We start from the raw sequence: 17,706 nt of genomic DNA on the forward strand, positions 1-17,706 counted from the left end.
TGGAAACAGCAGTAAAAAAATAAGACACAAAAGGTTTAATTTGCTGCCATTTATATACTATATAAATTTTACATGCTGTATATTTACAGTGGGGCAAGTGCTTTTTTAATCTTTAAAAAAACAAAGATCAAACTTTAGACATCTCTGAACAACACAAACTGTATAAACCATACAGATTATTCAGATACAAACTGTATTAAATACAGTTTTCCCCACTCCATCTCCTGATGCAGGACCAGTGAATTATAAGTGTATCACAGTTTGATAGCATATCCATATTAAAAATAAAATCACAGTATGATTTTGTCTGTAACTAGAAACTTTAAGGGACCAAGCTGACAACTCAGACTCCAATATCATAGTCAAGACAAGAGACACTGTATAAAAAAGTGTTATGTAATAAAAACATACTGTAGGCCTTACAAATAATGTTTGGATTATACATTCATAATGTAAATACTCATCATAACTGGTAAATTGATTGGAATAGTTCCACAAAGTTCAAAAACAGAACTTGTCTATAAAATACATCTTCAAATCTTGAATACAACTAAAATATGAAGCAAATTAGTTTCTAGTATCAGACATTACAGAAAACAGACTGCTCTCAAAAGTCTAGTCGAGAGCTTGTGAATCTTTAAATAAGTCTTTAAATTAAATATACACGCTGTCAGTTTGTACTTTTAATAATTCCATGGTTTCCCGGTTGGTCTTGCACCGGATGTCTAACTTGGAGGAGCATTGCATGGAATACGAGTGATCAACCTGAGTCTGTGATTAAGCAGCATTTGAGATGTTCTAGTCCAGGGCGTTATTTTCAATGTGATTTATATATACAGTATTTTACAATGGTCAGCAGTTGTAGAAAGTGTTCATCCATTTGGAATAAGGGTAATTAAGAAAAGGTAAAAACTAAAAAAAAAAAGTCCTCCATGGTAAAATCTGTACAGTATTTACTAAAGAAGCACCACGCAGATTTGAACAAAGTTATTTTCTCTATTTATAATTTAAGCTGGGTTGGGGATGGCTTCTGTTGAACACGGTGAATCTGAAAGACAAGAGGCAGGAAGTGGAACCCAGGGCCTGGTGAGCCCCCGGTGGGCCACGTCCCCCCACCCCTTCGCAGGTACCCCAGGTCTGGGAAAGCCCCCGGCCTCCCTGCGGGCAGTACGCGGAAGGCCAGTGGGGAAGGCGCCCTTTGCTGGGCACTCGGAGCCGCCGCCCTAGGAAGAAAATGCCAACTCCTCAACGTGGCTCAGGGCTTCCCCTGGAGGACACGCTGTTAAGTGTTAACTGACCACACGGTAGTCTTCGGTAGACGGTTCACTCAAACCTCACCTTGCTGATGAGAAGTTACACATTGGGACGAAAATCCCTCCGGAGAGCGAACGCTGCCCCTCATTCCCCATGACCACTCCCCCCACCCCACCCCAACCAGGGGCACTGAGCACCAGGCCTGGAGATGATGCTCGAGGCTTTGATTTGCTGTAAAAAAGCACCCAAACCTCATTCAGATCAACCCAAGCCCTTCTTGTCTGAAGCTAGTGCAGGGTGGGGAGGAGCCGGGCGCCCAAAGCTCAAGGACAGGGGTCTCGGGAAGGGCCCCCTCCCTCAGGTGGGGCTGTGTGAAGAAACAGCGTCTCCGTCTTTCAGATGACTTAAGCTTCTGACCGGCCCTCGTTTTCTACAGCAAGGGAGGGCGTGTCTCAGGGTCTGAACCTCACCCTCCTCAAGGGCTGACTCCCCACCTGCTCCCCTGCAGCCCCAAGCTCCCTCCTCAGGCCCCTCAGCGGCTCCACAAACGGTCAGGAAAAACATGCAGAGAGGAAAAGAGCTTACCGTAACTAGTGAATTTTTTGTTTTGAGGCCAAGTTTTCAATCACCTAGAAAGTAAAGGTTAGGAAACATTTTAATGATGTTTTTGCAAAAATTTTAGTGCCTGTGCTCTGTGTGTATCACATCTTTAACTTACAAGCAGTTCTCAGAAACTTAAGTTTGTTGCCTGAAATCAGTCCTACACGAGCTGTGCTTCCAAGGGTTTCACTGAAAACACACATTTACATGGTTGGTGATTGAGGGCCATGTGCCTGTGGGAACAGCCCAATCTGATCCCAGCAAACCGATCAGCATTTCAACGTTGGGCCAAAGAAATCCAGAGCTTGATGGCACCAGAGAACAGGAGTCTGGAGGAAAGGAAAGTGGTCAAGGCACCAGGACAGACACAGGCAGGCAAAGAGGTCCGTCCTCTGAAAGCTGACAGCGGTGCTCGGCCTGGGCCTCAGGGCTGGCCCTTGCCGGGAGGTCAGGACAGGATGGGCATCCAAGTGTCATCAGATGCCATCAGGTCGAGGACAGGAAAGGGTCCCCCTCGCTGCAGCCCCTGGAGACCCGCATGTGGGCCACCACATGTCCACTACCAGGCCTCGCACGCCACCTACTGTCCCGGGGGCCAGCTCTGTGGGTGAGCCGCGCCCTCTGGCTGTGGTCCTCACCAGAGACTTGCAGCCTGAAGGGGAAGCTTCAGGCAGACACGCAGAATTCCTGAGGACCCGCCTGGACCACTTCACCCCACGCCTCAGAAGGGGTTCATCTCACCAAGCCCCTGCCCCAAATGGCAGAAATGTTCGTGGAAACCAAGGTGGAAATGCACATTGTTGTCATCTTAACAGAGCAAACGCCATGTAGCTTCTGCTACTCCCAAACGCCAGTGCACTGTGCGGCCATCTGTCCCTCCTCCACCAACCATCACATAACTGTGGGCCACGGGAGAGGGTCCTCCCCAAACCAGCATGACACCTCACTGGGTCCAGGACACAGTAGAGAACCCATGGCCTCTGGGGCTCCGGGACAGCAGGCAGGGTCACAAGGGGGCACCTCGGGCGTCGGGGTGGGGAGGTCAGCAAGCTGGTCCATGGAAGGCCCAGGCCGGGCTCTGCCAGCTCCATGGGCCATGGATGGGGGCTGAGCTGCAGCGCAGCTTTACTGACACAGCAATTTCACAAAATTTTCATGTGAAATGAAACAGTCTTCTTTGGACTCTTCCAACCATTAAAAAATGTCAAATCCTTCCTAACCGGCAGGCCACGTGAAGGTGGCGCTCCGCCGTCGGCCCGGCCCCTTCCAACGTTCAGCACTCTTTCTAGGGTTGAAGGTCAGGGGAACAGCTAAGAAAGCCAGAAGGGCTGCATACAGAGTGGTCAGAGCAGGAGAGGCTAGGAAGTTACAAGTGGGCCAAGCCCTGCAGGGCAGACAAGAATCCCAGCGCCTGGCAGCCTGCGGTCACCCGGGACCCCCACGGGGAGCCGGCGCCCCAGAGACCTGGGCCCGAGCCGTGACGCCTGCACACCGGTCACCAGACAAGACTTCCAGGGTCTCCTCACAACGGGCAGAGGTTCAGGACCCGGGAGAGAAAGGAAGTACCACAACAATATTTCTGTCAAACATGGCGTATAAACAGAAGTTCTGTCCACAGTCATGTGCCCAGAGCCACAAACCGCACAGGCTCCTGGCTCTACCTCACTCAGCTTTCCCAAGCCTCGAGGCGCCGCGCAGAGGCCTCGGGGGAACCAGGGCGGGGCTCAGGGGGACTGACAGCTGCTCCGGGGCCCTGTGAGGCTCCTTCCCGAGCGACCGCCTCCTCCCAAGGGAAGGGCTCCTAGGGCCACCACTCCCAGCGCGTGCCCTTACCCTGGCCGCACTCGGACAGACGACACCTGACCTCCCGGCTCTCCATCCTGAAGTGTTTGGTTTTCTCACAGAAAGGTGCTGCGCCCTCCAGCGGCAGGCCGTCTGCGAGGGGAAAGACGCCCTCAGCTCTCCGGAAATGGTCCACAGTCTCACAGCTGGCTGCCTTGGGCAAGCGCGGTTCTGAATCTCGCCCAAAGTCCTCTGATTTCCTCGAGTGTCTCTTCTTTTTCTTCTTCTTCTTCTTGTGTCTGTGGAGGTCAGCGTCAGAGTGCGCTACGGAAAGGTCTGAATCCTGCTGATGCCTGCCAAAGACAAAGCCAGGACTAGGACCGCTAGGAAAACAAACCGCCCCGAGGAGAACTGGTCCTTTCTCTGACTCACACCCACTTCTGTGGACACTCACTACGCACCAAAGGTGAGACTTTCCTAATTAAACATGCGGTTTTCACTATAATAATTTTAAGTCCAGGGTCATAAACTCACCAGTTTCAACCTGTCCCCACCGTGGGCTTCAACTCTGAGGAGAGGAGCTCTGGCCAAAACACCAGAGGAAGGAAGGACTCCACCAACTTTTCCTGAAACTAGTGGCTGAAGGAAAAAGTATCTTTGCCGGGTGTCTCAGGCACACAGAAGGAAGGAGATTTGATTTCCTTTTCCTTCAAGTAACCACTCTTCACCTGTGGCTTCTGGTAACCTCTTCCCAGGGTTCCAATCTTAAGAGACACCAGTGTATAGTAACTGTGTTTGTGCTCAGTCCTCTCGTCATGGAGAAGTCATTTTCAAGAAAACTGCTGACCAATTTAGCTTTTAAAAAATACAAGAATAAGCTTCCCAATGAGATTTCAAACTGAGAAATGGAGAAATGGAAAGTCAGTTTGAAATCTCATTGAACAATCTGTTGGAGATTAATCCACAGAGATAGAACTATAACTACATCTGTGAATAAATAGGGTTAACAGTCAATCCTAAAGAAAATCAACCCTGAATATTCACTGGAAAGACTGATACTAAAGCTGTAGCTCCAATACTTTGGCCACCTGATGTGAGGAGCAGACTCATTGGAAAAGACCCTGATGCTGGGAAAGATTGAGGGCAGGAGGAGAAGGGGGCAACAGAAGATGAGATGGTTGGATGGCATCACCGACTCAACGGACATGAGTTTGAGCAAACCCTGGGAGATGGTGAAGGACAGGGAAGCCTGGAGTGCTGCAGTCCGTGGGGTCACAAAGAGTCGGACACAACTGAGCAACTAAACACCACCACCACTGTGAAGTCGGAAAATCCCAAGCTTTACCCCCCGAATGCTGCACGTGTACTCAGAGTTACAAAGCACCAACTGAACATGGCAACGTCTTGAAAGACCAGGTTTTCAGGCGTTTTATAAAACCATGTAACAAGATACAGCTTAAAACAGAGCTAAGTTTTAGGAATCGATAAAAACAGGGAAGTCCCAAACCCACCGAGATGAAAACTACACACGACACAGCCCTCACCTGTCCCCAGGCTGGCTGCGGAGGGCGAGCGCCGCCCCCACGTGCAGCCGCCCCCTCACCTGGAGTCTCGGTCCCGGTGTTTGTCTTTGGATTTCTTCTTCTTCTTTGATTTTTTGTGCTTCTTCACTTTGGGCTCCTCTAAAGGGTCCTTCTGTAAGCTTCTCCAGGCTTTCTTTTCTACATGACTGTCATTCTCTAGGCTGTCGTATCTCCGTTTCCGTGACTTAACATTGTCGTGTTCATGAAACCGCCCGGCCAGGTCGCAGCTGCCGTCTTCAGCCCCGAAGCCAAGCCTGTCGTGGGCGTATTTGGTGGTGGGGTGTGGAGGGGGCGCGTGGGCCACGCCCGCCCGGGGGCTGCTGAAGCGGTGCCGGTCCCTCTCTTTGGCCGCCAGCTCGTAGCCCTTGCGGCCTCTGTAGTGGTCCTTGTAGGGCCGGCCGCCGTAGGGCCCGGCCCGCGCGTACTCTCGCTCGGCGTGGAAGGGCCGCCAGTCCCGGGGCTCCCGGCCGGGGTACAGGGGGGACCTGTCGTGGTGGTACCGGCAGCGCTCCCAGTGCAGCCTGTCCGGGTAGTACTTCTCCCGGGCCCAGGCATGCTCGCCCTCGGCATGGTGGTAGCGGCCCCACTCCTGGTCGGGGGCGCCCCTGCTCCGGGAGTGGTGGTGGCCCGACCTGGCCAGGGAGCTGGGGCAGGGGGGCTGTGGGGCCGGGGTGCAGGGCTCTGGCCGGGGCCGCTGGGGCCGCAGCCGCTCATGCTCCCGGTGGGGCCGCTTCCGCCGATGCTGCACTTCGGTCCTGCTCCGGCTCTCCCGTGCGCGCTCGCCACTGGACGAGCGGTCCCTTCGGCTGCGGTAATGTCCTCGGTCGACCTTTCTGAGGCCGCTGACCTTCTCCTGGACTGGACACGGCTCCAGGGCCTTCTGCCCAGCCTTACTGTCTTCCCCTCTCTCACCGCTGCCACGCTCAGGGGGCCCCTCTGGACGGTTTTCTGTGATCGGGTCTAGCTGCGGAGAGGGCACTTCGTCTGTGGACACCCCGGTGCTCTTAGCGGGACCCTCCGTGTCCGAGCCTCTGTCCCGACTGCTGTGACCCAAGGGCTCGGGCTCACGGTTGCCCTCGGAAGGCACAGAGGGACCCGGGCTCAGCCTCCCCGCGGCTTCCGCGGCCACCGGGTCCCGGGGCCGCTCTGGTAATGTCCCTCCCACGTCCAGGGACGGTTTGCTCTGATCATCTGTTAAATTCCCAGGGTCACAGGGTGCTGGAAGCTGATCATTCCCGAGGGCATCCTTGTCGGGGTTACAAAAGGTGCTGACACTCGGCACGGCCTCCTCGGGTTCTGCCGAAACATGTTCAGAGACTTCTTCTTTGGTAGGTTTGATGCTGGGGTCTGAGGGCGGCGAAGCTTTCTTGAATTTGCTGCTGAGATTTGAGACAGACTCCAGGTCGTCCCGGTCATTGTCGGGAGGGGAGCGGCCGGCCTCCAGTTCCGCCTCCGGATGCTCCAGAGGCCTCTCCTCCAAGCCAGGTGTCCTGCGGCCCCGCAGAGACAGAGAAGGACAGGGGTCATTTACTCATTTGCTCTCTGGGTTTTTGTCAGTGGACTACAGGGATGGACAAACACTTCATTCATTTACTGAATATTTTATGGCTTTACTGTATCTGGCTGAAACCTAAAACTGGGCTTATCATTTTTGGAAACTTCAAGTTTTCTCATTATGCATAAATGTAAAAATTTCTATCAAGCCTACTTCATTTTTCAGCAATAACTCTGCAGTTCTAGGTGCCTCTGGTTTTCAGATATTTTTCTAATTCTTCTCAGTAACTAAGTCCAGACCATCAAAAAAGTCAAATAATGACAGGGCGCTTACTTTTTCTCTGGATCCCTTTTCTCCGAATTTTCCTGGAGCCTCAGAGGCAGAGTAGTTACCTCCCAACAGAGCCAAGGGCTCCCTGAATTACCAACAAACTGTGAGGAACCACTGCTGCAGTAAGCGAATTCTGCCATGCTTTTGACGGACTCCTCAAGTTAAGGAAAGCTGCCAGAAAACAAGAAAAACCCTAAAGCGGGCCCCCTTTTGGTCTGGGAGAGAGAAGACACGCGAGGTCGTTACAGACGCTCAAGGTCGCCTGTGCAGCTGGGGCGCGTGTGGCTGAGGTGTGACTGTCACAGGTATCGATCACGATGCTCACGCACGTTCCACCTGAGGACAAGCTGAGCCAGACGAGGGGAGAGATGAGGGCAGCCGTGGTGCCAGGGACTGAGTGCTCAGGCTGCCCCTCTTTAGGCTCGACTGAGAATGTTCCTGACTGGGGTTCTTGGTGAGGGCACGTCCCCCGCAAGGGCCCTTCTGACATGGGGTGCATTTGGGGGTTGTCCCTGTGATGGGGGAGAACCGGAGCACCAGTAGGGAGGGGCTGAGGCAGGCAGTTCTGTAGAACAAGCCAGGCGCCCACGGCCTGAGGTTCATGTGGGAGAAAACCTCAGCTCTGTTACCGGCCGGTTCACAGACACCCTCAGGTATCCATCTAAAGGTGGTCACACCTTGGCCAAGAGCTGTCCTCCAGGAGGATGTCATGGCACTGACATGAAGTGACGCGACCTGACCTGTGCGAGGTCCTGGCTCCCGGGCTGTTCACCTGGTGACCCGGCGGCTGCCGCCTCATGGGCCCTGCCTTTACTCCCATCACATTATGTATGCTGAGGTCAGGACACGGATGTGTGTTTTTTAAGCATGGAGACACACCACACTGACCATTAATTTAATCTCAGAACTCTTCGAGAGAGCAAAACAAAGCCTTTGCTCCTGGACAGAGCAAGACACCCTGCCCAGCCCCTTTGCGCACCCTCGGGTGCCTGTTTGGGGGCGCTGAGTGGGACGTGCTGGCCGGTCAGACATGCTGGCTGGTCAGACATACTGACAACGCCCCAGCCACAGGGAGGAGGCTCTGCGGGAGAGGAGGTGGGTGCTGGACTAACAGGCCCTGATAACTGTTTACTTGACTTTCCCACCAGGAAAATCAATGAGTTCTACAAATGATTATTCACACCATTTGAAGATCCAGAAGGTTCATCCTAGGTCTTCCGTGAGCAGACGCACCCCGGTCCCACATCCTGCTGCCCTGGGACAGCTGTCTTACCTCGTCTCCTCTGCGGAGCCTTTGGCTTTGCTGCTGAGTTTGAAAGTCTCTAAGATTTTGTCTTCTGGAAGAGGTGGCAAAGGAGCAGGCATCAACTAGGATAAAAAAGCAAAGATGTTTTTCAGCTGCGAGTGCCACCCCCATGCCGACTGAAACCCAGCCACGCGACCCGCCGGACACAAGGGCAGAAGGGAAGCCCGCCTGCCCACCACTCCACAGCCGCTCACCTTCCCAGGGAGGCCGTTTGCCTTGGGAAAGGGGTGTTCTGAGTGCAGCGCAGGCTGGCCTGGGCAAGGGGCCCCATCCGAGGGTAGGCCGTTTTCCGTCGGGTCGCTGTCCGGACCAGTAGCACCATTTAGAGCCACGGGCTCTCGGAGCTCGTGCGGGGCGGCCTCGCCGTCTTCGGCGTCTGGAGCGGGGGAGCATGCGCTCTCGGTTAGCCCGAGGCCGTTCTCCTGGCCGAGGCCCTTGGCCTCCTCGTCAGACTCCTCGGAGGACTCGGCGCCGTAGGGGACCAGCACGCCCGCGCTCAGCCTGGACCTGCCGTTCATCACGGGCCTGGAGCAGGCCTCCCTCGGGGCCATCTGCTTTGGGACCTTACTAGAGGCGGGCGGCGTGGGGGCACTCGAGGTAGACTGTATTGCAGAAGAAGTGGTAATGGTAGAAGAGGGGGCGGGCTTGTTGGGGTGCTCCAAAGAATTGCTGTGAAGGTTAGACTGAGACTGACCTTGGCGCACAGGTAACTTGTTGTGAATACTGATCGTGATTTTCTGTTTCTTGGGGTGTTCTGGAATAACTGAGGGCCTGTTAACTGACCAGTTCTGAACAGACGGGGAGGCGTTCACAGGACCTGAGGTCACCACAGTCCTGCTGACACTGGAATTCCCGCTGGGACCTGACATGGGGCTGCTCGGCGTTTCCTTCAGCGGTCCCGTCCCGTTCAGGTGAGGTGGGTTCTGGGGACAAGCGGACCACAGCCAGGTGAGAGCTCCAGAAACCACCACAGACTCAGACCTCAGGCGGCGGGCGTTTTCCACTTTGGCCATCATTTCTCTTTCTATGAGGAAGGAGAAACACCTCCCCCTCTCACGTGGGCCTGCCCGCCACAGACCCTTCACAGGTCCCAGTTTTCTGGGAATTAATTTCTGGCAAACAGGGACAACTGCTTTTGTCAGAGAACAACCCCCAGACCAAACTCTTCCTGCTCCAATCTGGCAGAAAGAAGCAGGTCCTCTTGGGCATGGAGTCACACAGGTTCTCCTTCGTGGTTCCCTGGGAGCCCCTGGCAGTTCAGGCAGGAGGAGGGCCAGCCCCGGGGACTTCCCATGGGCCCCAGGAATGCGGTGACAGTCACGTGGACGGACACGGTCACTTAGCCATCCCTGCCTCTATGACCTCCCACTCTTACTCAAGTAGTTATTTCACTCCACATCCCAGCTTTTGCTGCTAAAACCCAGAAGTTGCACACCGGTGGTCATGGGTGAATTCTGCCTCACAGAGGAACTTTGTTTGGCCTTCAAAATGTTTTTTTAAGTATCTGAATTAGTTGCTAACTTACCACTGGATAATGGCTCAGCTGATAAAGCGTCTGCTTAGAGTGTGGGAGACCTGGTTCAATCCCTGGGTTGGGAAGATCCCATGGAGAAGGGAAAGGCTACCCACTCCAGTATTCTGGCCTGGAGAATTCCATGGACTGTATAGTCCATGGGGGTCTCAAAGAGTCAGACATGACTGAGTGACTTTCACACCAGAAGTCTTAGTTGCTCAGTTGTGCCCGACTCTTTGTGATCCAATGGGCTGCAGTCCACCAGGCTCCTCTGTCCATCAGATTTTCCAGGCAAGGATACTGGAGTGGGTTGCCATTTCCTTCTCCAGAGGATCTTCCTGACCCAGGGATCGAACCTGGGTCTCTTGCACTGCAGGCAGATTCTTTACCAACTGAGCTACAAGGGAAGGCTTCATAGTTAAACAAAAACACCTCTTGACAAATCAACAGCAGTGGCCCCTCCACACAGGGCAGGTGCTCTGTCGGTGTATCCCACGTCACTCAGCCCGAGCCCAGCACAGGACCTGCTGCCTGTCCAGCTCTCTACAGCACTGAGGCTGTGACTCCCTGTCAAACTGAAAGGCTGTTATGACACTATGGCACAGGTGACAGGATTTTTCCACGGTGTGTACAGGCTATTCCAACATGTCCGCAATCTCAACATTTACGTCAAGCGAAACCCAGGCCTCCACTGAGGACTCCAGAGTCACCAGAACCAGAGAGCACACCCTCCGCTCGCTCTGAGCAGCCCTCAGGGGTGTGATCGGGCCCAGCCAGACAGCAGACAGAAAACGTCACACCCCTGAAAGGGCTAAAGGGAGGCAAGGGAAGTGTTCTTTCTGTACAAGCATCTCTTTCCTGGAGGCCGGCATGGATCGAGAACCCCTCAATATTCACTCCATGAAGTGCATGGAGTCCAGGGTGGCAGATCAAGTCCCCAGGGTTTAGACGGACTCACACCCTGCCTTCCTTCTGGATCACACTGTTCATCCTCAGAGATTTCCCCTCTGTTTGAAGTATTTTATAATAAATGGCCCGAATCCATTTTTTTGGATACGAAACTTAGCTGTGGATGAGGTCAGGGCCACCACTAAGTAGAGGGCTGGACACTGTGCTCGGGAGGGTTACCTTCATTATGTGAGAGGGGAGCTGTGGTCCAATGAAACCCGAGGGTGCCTGTTTGCTGTTGACAACCCGCTGACTGATCACCGGTCGGGGCGAGGACTGGCCGGGGCTGTGGGCGGAATGAGTCAGTTCGCCTCCGTTTTTCACATCGTGGGATCTGGGGACAGAGAGTGACAGTGCTCAGGGTAACACGGGACACCTCCCTGAACAGCTCACGTACACTCCACCCTCGGGCAACAGGAGTCCCGGCCTGGCCCAGGCTGGCACTGGGAGCTCAGGTCAGCAGACAGAGAGGGTCACTGTGTATTCTAGTGAAAGGTTGTGTTTATTTTTTTTTTTTGGTTAATTTTTTCAAGCTATTTTTCTTTTGTTTTCCATTTTTCTAATTCTAAACACATATCACTATAGAAAGATCTGTGCTATCCTGGAAAATTAGAAGCAAACAAAGACCCTGTGCCTCCTCTCATCCCTTCAAGGCACCTGCCATCCAGATTTTGTGGATTTTCCTCCAAACTTTAGCCTGGACTGATCTCCTCAACATCAGCGTGTAAAATTTCAAACTGCTTTTCCTCCCTATATAGAGCACCTTCTCATATCATTTAAAAAAAATTATAAAAACTACTTTTAACAGTCGCACTGTATTTTGTCACGTGCACATGCTACCATTTATGCGATCTTCTGCTATTGTTGGCAATTTCAGGATGTTCTGAATTTCTAGCTACTACCAATGGATATACCTTGGAGCACTCATCGGATTGTTCCAAGGCCCCACATCTCCAGAAGGAATTACCGGATCAGTAACATGCAGCAGCAGGCGGGTGCTGGCCCAGGCCTGGCCAGGGACGTGGCTGGCTGCCATTGCCCAGGGGCTGAGAGATGACCACACCAGCTACTCAGGAGTCCCTTTATGGGGCCTCTGCTCACTGCCTCCCCGGCCCACCAGCCCACCCGGTTTGCTGCCAGCAGAAGCCCTCTGTGGCTACTCCCTTCCCTTCTTCTGTGCATTTCTTTAACCTGCTGAAGAGCTGGGAGCTACAGTAAATGCATGGCCCACTCTCAAATACACCTTCCTTACTCTCCCCACCATCGAGATGCTGTTTAAGCAAACAATGTAATTTAAGCATGCTGATGAAGTAAAGCGCTCTTTCTGACTTAACAGAAAAGGTGGAAGTGCGCTTTCCTGACAATACCTGATATAAAAGAGGACGTAAGCTTGCTGGCTGAGTACTGATCTGATATCACTGGTGGACACGATGGAGTCGTTCATTTGGTACCAGAGGCCGTTGCTAGCCTGCAAGACAGCCAACAAAAGAGATATCAGATTCGATCAGGTACACGGGGAACCCCAATCCAGAGACCAGTAAGAAAAAGGGTCTACCACACACCAAATGGAAAAGCCCCCCTCCCCTCCCAGGAATGCCAGTGCTGTCTTACAGTGTACTGTAAAAAGAGTAATTGAGAAAATCCACACAACTTACTTTTATGTAGCAGAAGTAATGGCCAGCATGGCAATTAAAACCAGTGTGTACCAGGACTGCATACAAAACATAAATGATCGGCTCTCCGTTTGGTTGAGACATGTACGGTCGAATATCAAGATACTCAGGGTATTTCACATCCTACACAAAAATGAAGAGAGGAAAAAGGAACATTGTTTCTGAAGGTGCAGATCATCCTGTCCATATACACAGGGCAGGGCAGGAGACTCGCGGAGCACAGCGCCTCACGGTGCTCCAGCAGAAACCCAACACCCGGAGCCTCATTTCAGAAGACAGAACTAAGCCAGAGCACGCCGGACTTATGTGTTTAGTGCAGTCCCACCGTGTTCTTCATTTCCTTTACGCAAGTAAGGACCCAGACTTATGTGAATTCTCCAAACCCATCAAAGCAGACAGTTAACAATCACAAGTCTGGACTTCAAGTCATTGCTTATTTTTAACAATTCAGGAGCAGTTACTTCTTCTGCGTGTTACTGGATTTCTGACCACTTTCAATTTCAGAAAGTGGGAAGAAAATGGGAAAGGTCAGTATACTACCAATCAGAAAACAAATGAGTAAACAAGAAAAGAAGCTCTGGTGAAAGAATGGCAAGGTCTGGCTGGGCAATCTTCTTTGGACTTGAACTGCCATAAGCGTTCCCTGAACCCCCTCAGCACCTTCACTGAATACGACGCCCAAATGTGGGTAACAAGCACCAGCTGTGACCTTCAGAAAGTCTAGCCAGCTAAAGGATACAGAAGAAAACACACACACCCTGTAAACACACACATCAAACTTTGAGCTCAGTTCTTTGACATTTTATTTCACTAACAAGTGCTGGAAGAACTCAGAAAATCAGGTAATAAAACTTCCATGTAGCTGCTGACAGTTAAGCCTTGAAAGGCTCAGCATAAATAGTTATTAATAATATTATCTACCCACCTTAGCAATTTTTCCACCAGTAAAATTTGCAAAACGTTTCAGAGAAAGTGTAAGAACATTAGAAGATCTATGTATAGTGAATCTCTTTGAAGCTGGAACCATCTTTTTACACCTTGGGAAAAAAAACAAAAGCAGATGTTTAAGAAGATTAATATGGGTTGGTTGTTTATTGTTTTTTCGTCTTACCCTTGTTATTTCTCTGAAACAGTCTAAATTAAGTTTCCAAAAGAAGGGTACTAGATGAGAAATACCACCCTTTTTATCCAACAGTGAAAATATTAAAATTTGAAATATGGGAGATGGCTTAATTAACATGAATGAAAAACACAGGACAGTTCTGAAATGTCAGGTACTATAGGTCACTGATACTTTAAAAATTAGATTTATATAAGTTTCTCTCAATTCAAAACAAACTGAAAAACTGGCTGGTAGAAGAACCCTGTGAAAACAAAGCCCAGATACAAAAGCAAGGAAGTAAAGACTAGAAACATCCATGAGGTTTAAAACAAAGGAAACATCCCTCTGGTCTTAGGAGGAAAGGGGCCTTCTCCCCCCAAAAATGAACCCGGGCACCACATTTTACTGCCCTTTGCAGGTACTGTATTTTTCACAAGTTGAAGGTTTGTGGCAACCCTGCGTGGAGCAAGTCTACTGGGCCACCCTTCTAAAAGCATTTTCTCACTTCAGGTCTCTGTGCCACATTTTGGTAATTCCTGCAATATTTCAAGCTTTTTCATTATTATTCTATCTGTTATGATGATCTCTGGTTAGTGACCTTTGATGTTACTCTTCTAGTTATTTTGGCATTTTTAAACAAGTATTTTTATATTAAGGTTTGTACATTGTTTCTTAGACATAATGCTATTGCACACTTAAAAACTACGGTATAATATAGACGTAACTTTTCTATAAACTGGGAAACAAAAAAATTCACGCAACTCGCTTATTGCAAGATTTGCTTTATTGCACCGGTCTGGAAGCAAACCCGCGGCTATCCCCGAGGCCTGGCTGTACACAGTAACAACGCTTACCCATATTATCTGACTTAAAGTGAACATCTACTTAAACCGTAAGAAACAGGGCTTTCTTAAAATAGGCCCTCTTCATGGGGAAACATTACAGAATGACTCAAACTTGAGGATTCTGGCAGGTACTGCCCCAAATCCTGGGAAACAACCATGAAAAAGAGAGATCCTTAACTGCTCTGGAGAAAGTAACGCTCCACCCGCCCCAACCCTTCACACCGGGGTCCCTGGAGATGCTGCTCGACACACACGTGCCACCCCAGCCACCTTCACACGCGGGGGCACTAACGTGCGGATGGTCTCACCCCTCCCCTCCCACCCAGCTCCCCAGGAGTGAGGACCCGCCTCCCCGGGTCTAAGGAGTGTTAGCACTGAGACTAGGGTGCCCTGGCCCTCAGGGAACAGAGAGCCAGGGTCTTCCCAGGCAGGCCTGGAAGCTAACGGGAACCTTGCTGGTCACGCAGACACGCCAAACCCTTCCACCCCAAGCCCCCCCACCTCCTGCCCACCAGCACCACCGTCGTACTTGCTGCACTTGTATGAGTTTTCCCCATCGAGCTGCTCCGGCTTCACAAACTGCTCCAACGCCTTGGTGACGCTCTGAGCAGCCTGGGGACAGAAGAGCACCGACAGCACATGACCCCTCACCGCCACTTGGCAGCCAAAGAGGAAAGGCGACTCCGAAGTGTAAAGCCGAGTGCAGATTTTTTGTAAAAAGACACTTTTTTCATTATAGTGTTCAGCTTTACACACGTATACACCAAGCTATTGCCCTCCCCACCCTCAATTTAAAAAAAAGAGCAGGGGATTCCCTGGTGGTCCAGTGACTAGGACTCCGTGCTTTCACTGCCAAGGGCCCGGGTTCAATCCCTAGTCGGGGAACTAAGATCCCACAAGCCGCACAGTGTGGCCAAAACAAAAAAACAGAGGTTGCCCACTGCAGCATTATTTACGGTAGCATAAAACAGAAACAAAATCGAAGTATCTACCAGGAAGGAAACAGGCCTGTAAATCGGCTGAAGCACGACACACAGCAGGCCCAAGCAAAATGGAACGAAAACAGCAAGTGCCCGACAGACTGAAGGCGCGGTCCCGTCAGTGTGATCAGTAAACAGACACTCCCGGAAGGGTTTATATCAAACTGTTAACCAGTGTTCACTCTGGGCGACAGGCTCGCACATGTCTCTGCAGGGTTTCTCATTTTTATCATTAGTGTGTATCACACTTGAGATCAGAACAACAAAAAATGGGAGAGTTCAGAAAATGCAAGCAGCAAAAACCAGTTTCTAAAGAATAACCACCACCTAAATTTGGCTGATACAGGCATCATAATCTGGTTTTATTAAGTTTAAAGGTCAAAGGGTAATAAAATTATTAAATATTCTAAGTTTTTTATCATGCCTAATACAAAGTTTCAATAAGCTCCTCTAAAGAAGTCTTAGCATATTAAAGTTTTCAATTCATATTCTCTAACAAGTGTGGTCTAAATTGTAAGAGAACTATAAATAAAGTTATATAAAGTATCACTAATTTTTGTTTGACTTGACTACTACCACAACTACCAAACTTACCTTTATCTCCAAAGTTATATCGAGATATGGATCAAAAGTATCTGAAACACCTTTGCAATTTAAACATTTGACTGAAATAAAAATAAAACACAAAGGATAAGCAAAGTATAATCAGTATGGCGATATCAACTACTGAAATGACAGAACACACACATACATTTACAAAACAAAAACCATAAGGCATTTTTTCTGTCTATCAGACTGGGCAAAACATGTTACTACTACACAGTGGGAGTCACCAGTTTGGTCCACATACACTGCTGGCTGGAGTGTAAACTGGTATAACCTCTCGGAAGAACAATATGGCAAAATCAGAATTTGAAAACACATATCTTTGATACAGAAATTCTAACTAATTAGCGTATGTACATACACTTTTACATGGACATAAACGTATGTGTATACAAGGATGCTCAATAAAGCGCTAGTGGTAATAACAACAAAAATTAGAAACAGCCTAAAAATTCACTGGTGGGGAACTAAAATAAATGGAATACTACTGCAACTGTGAAAGGCTATGTTAGACCTATATGTGCTGAAAATGTTAGAAAGTTTCCAGTGTGAAAAGAACCCAGGCTGTTCATGCACAGGAAGCTACTGGGAGGATACCACAAGCTGGGTCAGGGGCTGACGGAGGGTGGGGGATGGGAGTCTGGGCTGGCAGGGAGACACTCCGGCCCTTCTTAACCCCTTCCAAGCCCTTGCATCCTTTTACACCATGTGCCGGATCACAATTATCAACCTTTAAAACCAAGAGTTTACCTCTAGATCTTAGGTAGCCTCCAAATATCTGACAGACGAGTGTGGTGGCCTGGGTGTGTCTGTCCAATCTGAAAAAAAATCAGTGAGATGAGAGAAACGTTCTGCAAAAATAAGAGATGCTGTAACTGATGCTAAAACCATGTATGTCCATAAAAGAACGAGAATTCCCGCAAGAGAGCTGCACATATGGTGACAGCCAGAGAAGAGCCTTGTCCAATCACAGGACGCGCCTGGGGTGGGGAGAAGTGGTTGGACGGTGTTAAGACGGGATTTGGGAATCAGGGCAGCAAGAGGCAGTGGCCCTCAGCAGGATTGGGATGCCAGTGTGAGGACCCTGCTCTGCAGCCCAGCGCCATCCAGACGGGCCGCGGGAAGGGAATGCAGGCCTGCCGGGGTGTCGAGGCAACAGCAAGTGGGCTACGACTCGTCTGTCTCTCCATCCTTCCAGAGCCCAGTTTAGATTTTAAAGAAGACACTGCAGGGATTGGTAACTGACCCCAGTGACAAAAGGAACAAACACAGATTTCAAAGGCTAGAGATAGGAAGCACACCTTTTAAATTTTCAACCATTTTAAAATAATGCAAACCACTTGAGGAAAAGGCAGCACAGAATCCAAAGGTGAGGCTGACAGAGAGCTCCGTGCACCCCTCCTGTACAGAGTTCCGGCGAGCTGGCAGGGGGGGCGGGGTGGGGGCGGGGGATGGCCGACGATATGTTGACTCACTTATTGCTGCCGTTCAAGCATGCCTTTTGCATAGCATCAACAGTGTACTGAAGGAATTCGTGGGCGTCTTCTTGGTTTCCAAAGCGGAAGTGCCTGGCTATACCTGTAGAGTTTGAGGAAAGACAAAGCCTTATCATCACCTATCATACGCCCAGGCCATGCTCCCCAGAGGCTGCATCTTATGACAGTATACTGGTTAGGTAACTATTTTATG

At 50.5% G+C, this 17,706-nt stretch overlaps 2 protein-coding genes across 6 annotated transcripts in view; one reads left to right on the forward strand and one right to left on the reverse strand.

Annotated features, from left to right (window-relative positions):
* CYTH3 (cytohesin 3) overlaps positions 1–11,621 on the forward strand; it is a 76,829-nt gene extending 65,208 nt beyond the window's left edge. The window contains exon 14 of the mRNA XM_081552869.1: positions 8,193–11,621. The gene's annotated coding sequence lies outside the window, so the exon portion shown is untranslated. The remainder of the gene's footprint in view (positions 1–8,192) is intronic.
* USP42 (ubiquitin specific peptidase 42) overlaps positions 35–17,706 on the reverse strand; it is a 58,758-nt gene continuing 41,086 nt past the window's right edge. For 3 of the 5 annotated variants that reach the window (XM_081552761.1, XM_081552760.1, XM_081552763.1), the window contains 14 exons: positions 17,493–17,595; positions 16,768–16,835; positions 16,006–16,076; positions 14,961–15,043; positions 13,410–13,521; positions 12,467–12,607; positions 12,179–12,279; positions 10,992–11,145; positions 8,545–9,273; positions 8,318–8,412; positions 5,240–6,709; positions 3,688–3,989; positions 1,840–1,883; positions 35–1,048 (listed from right to left, as the gene is read on the reverse strand). In XM_081552761.1, the coding sequence (XP_081408887.1) occupies positions 1,876–1,883; positions 3,688–3,989; positions 5,240–6,709; positions 8,318–8,412; positions 8,545–9,273; positions 10,992–11,145; positions 12,179–12,279; positions 12,467–12,607; positions 13,410–13,521; positions 14,961–15,043; positions 16,006–16,076; positions 16,768–16,835; positions 17,493–17,595 (3,437 nt within the window). In that variant the 3' untranslated portion in view covers positions 35–1,048; positions 1,840–1,875. Of the gene's footprint in view, positions 1,049–1,839; positions 2,184–3,687; positions 3,990–5,239; positions 6,710–8,317; positions 8,413–8,544; positions 9,274–10,991; positions 11,146–12,178; positions 12,280–12,466; positions 12,608–13,409; positions 13,522–14,960; positions 15,044–16,005; positions 16,077–16,767; positions 16,836–17,492; positions 17,596–17,706 lie in introns of all 5 variants that reach the window. The other 2 variants (XR_014072202.1, XM_081552759.1) reach the window with 2 other exon arrangements.

This window comes from Giraffa tippelskirchi, chromosome 13 (assembly GCF_054371585.1).
Source record: "Giraffa tippelskirchi isolate mGirTip1 chromosome 13, T2T-mGirTip1v1.2.pri, whole genome shotgun sequence".
Taxonomy (NCBI): domain Eukaryota; kingdom Metazoa; phylum Chordata; class Mammalia; order Artiodactyla; family Giraffidae; genus Giraffa; species Giraffa tippelskirchi.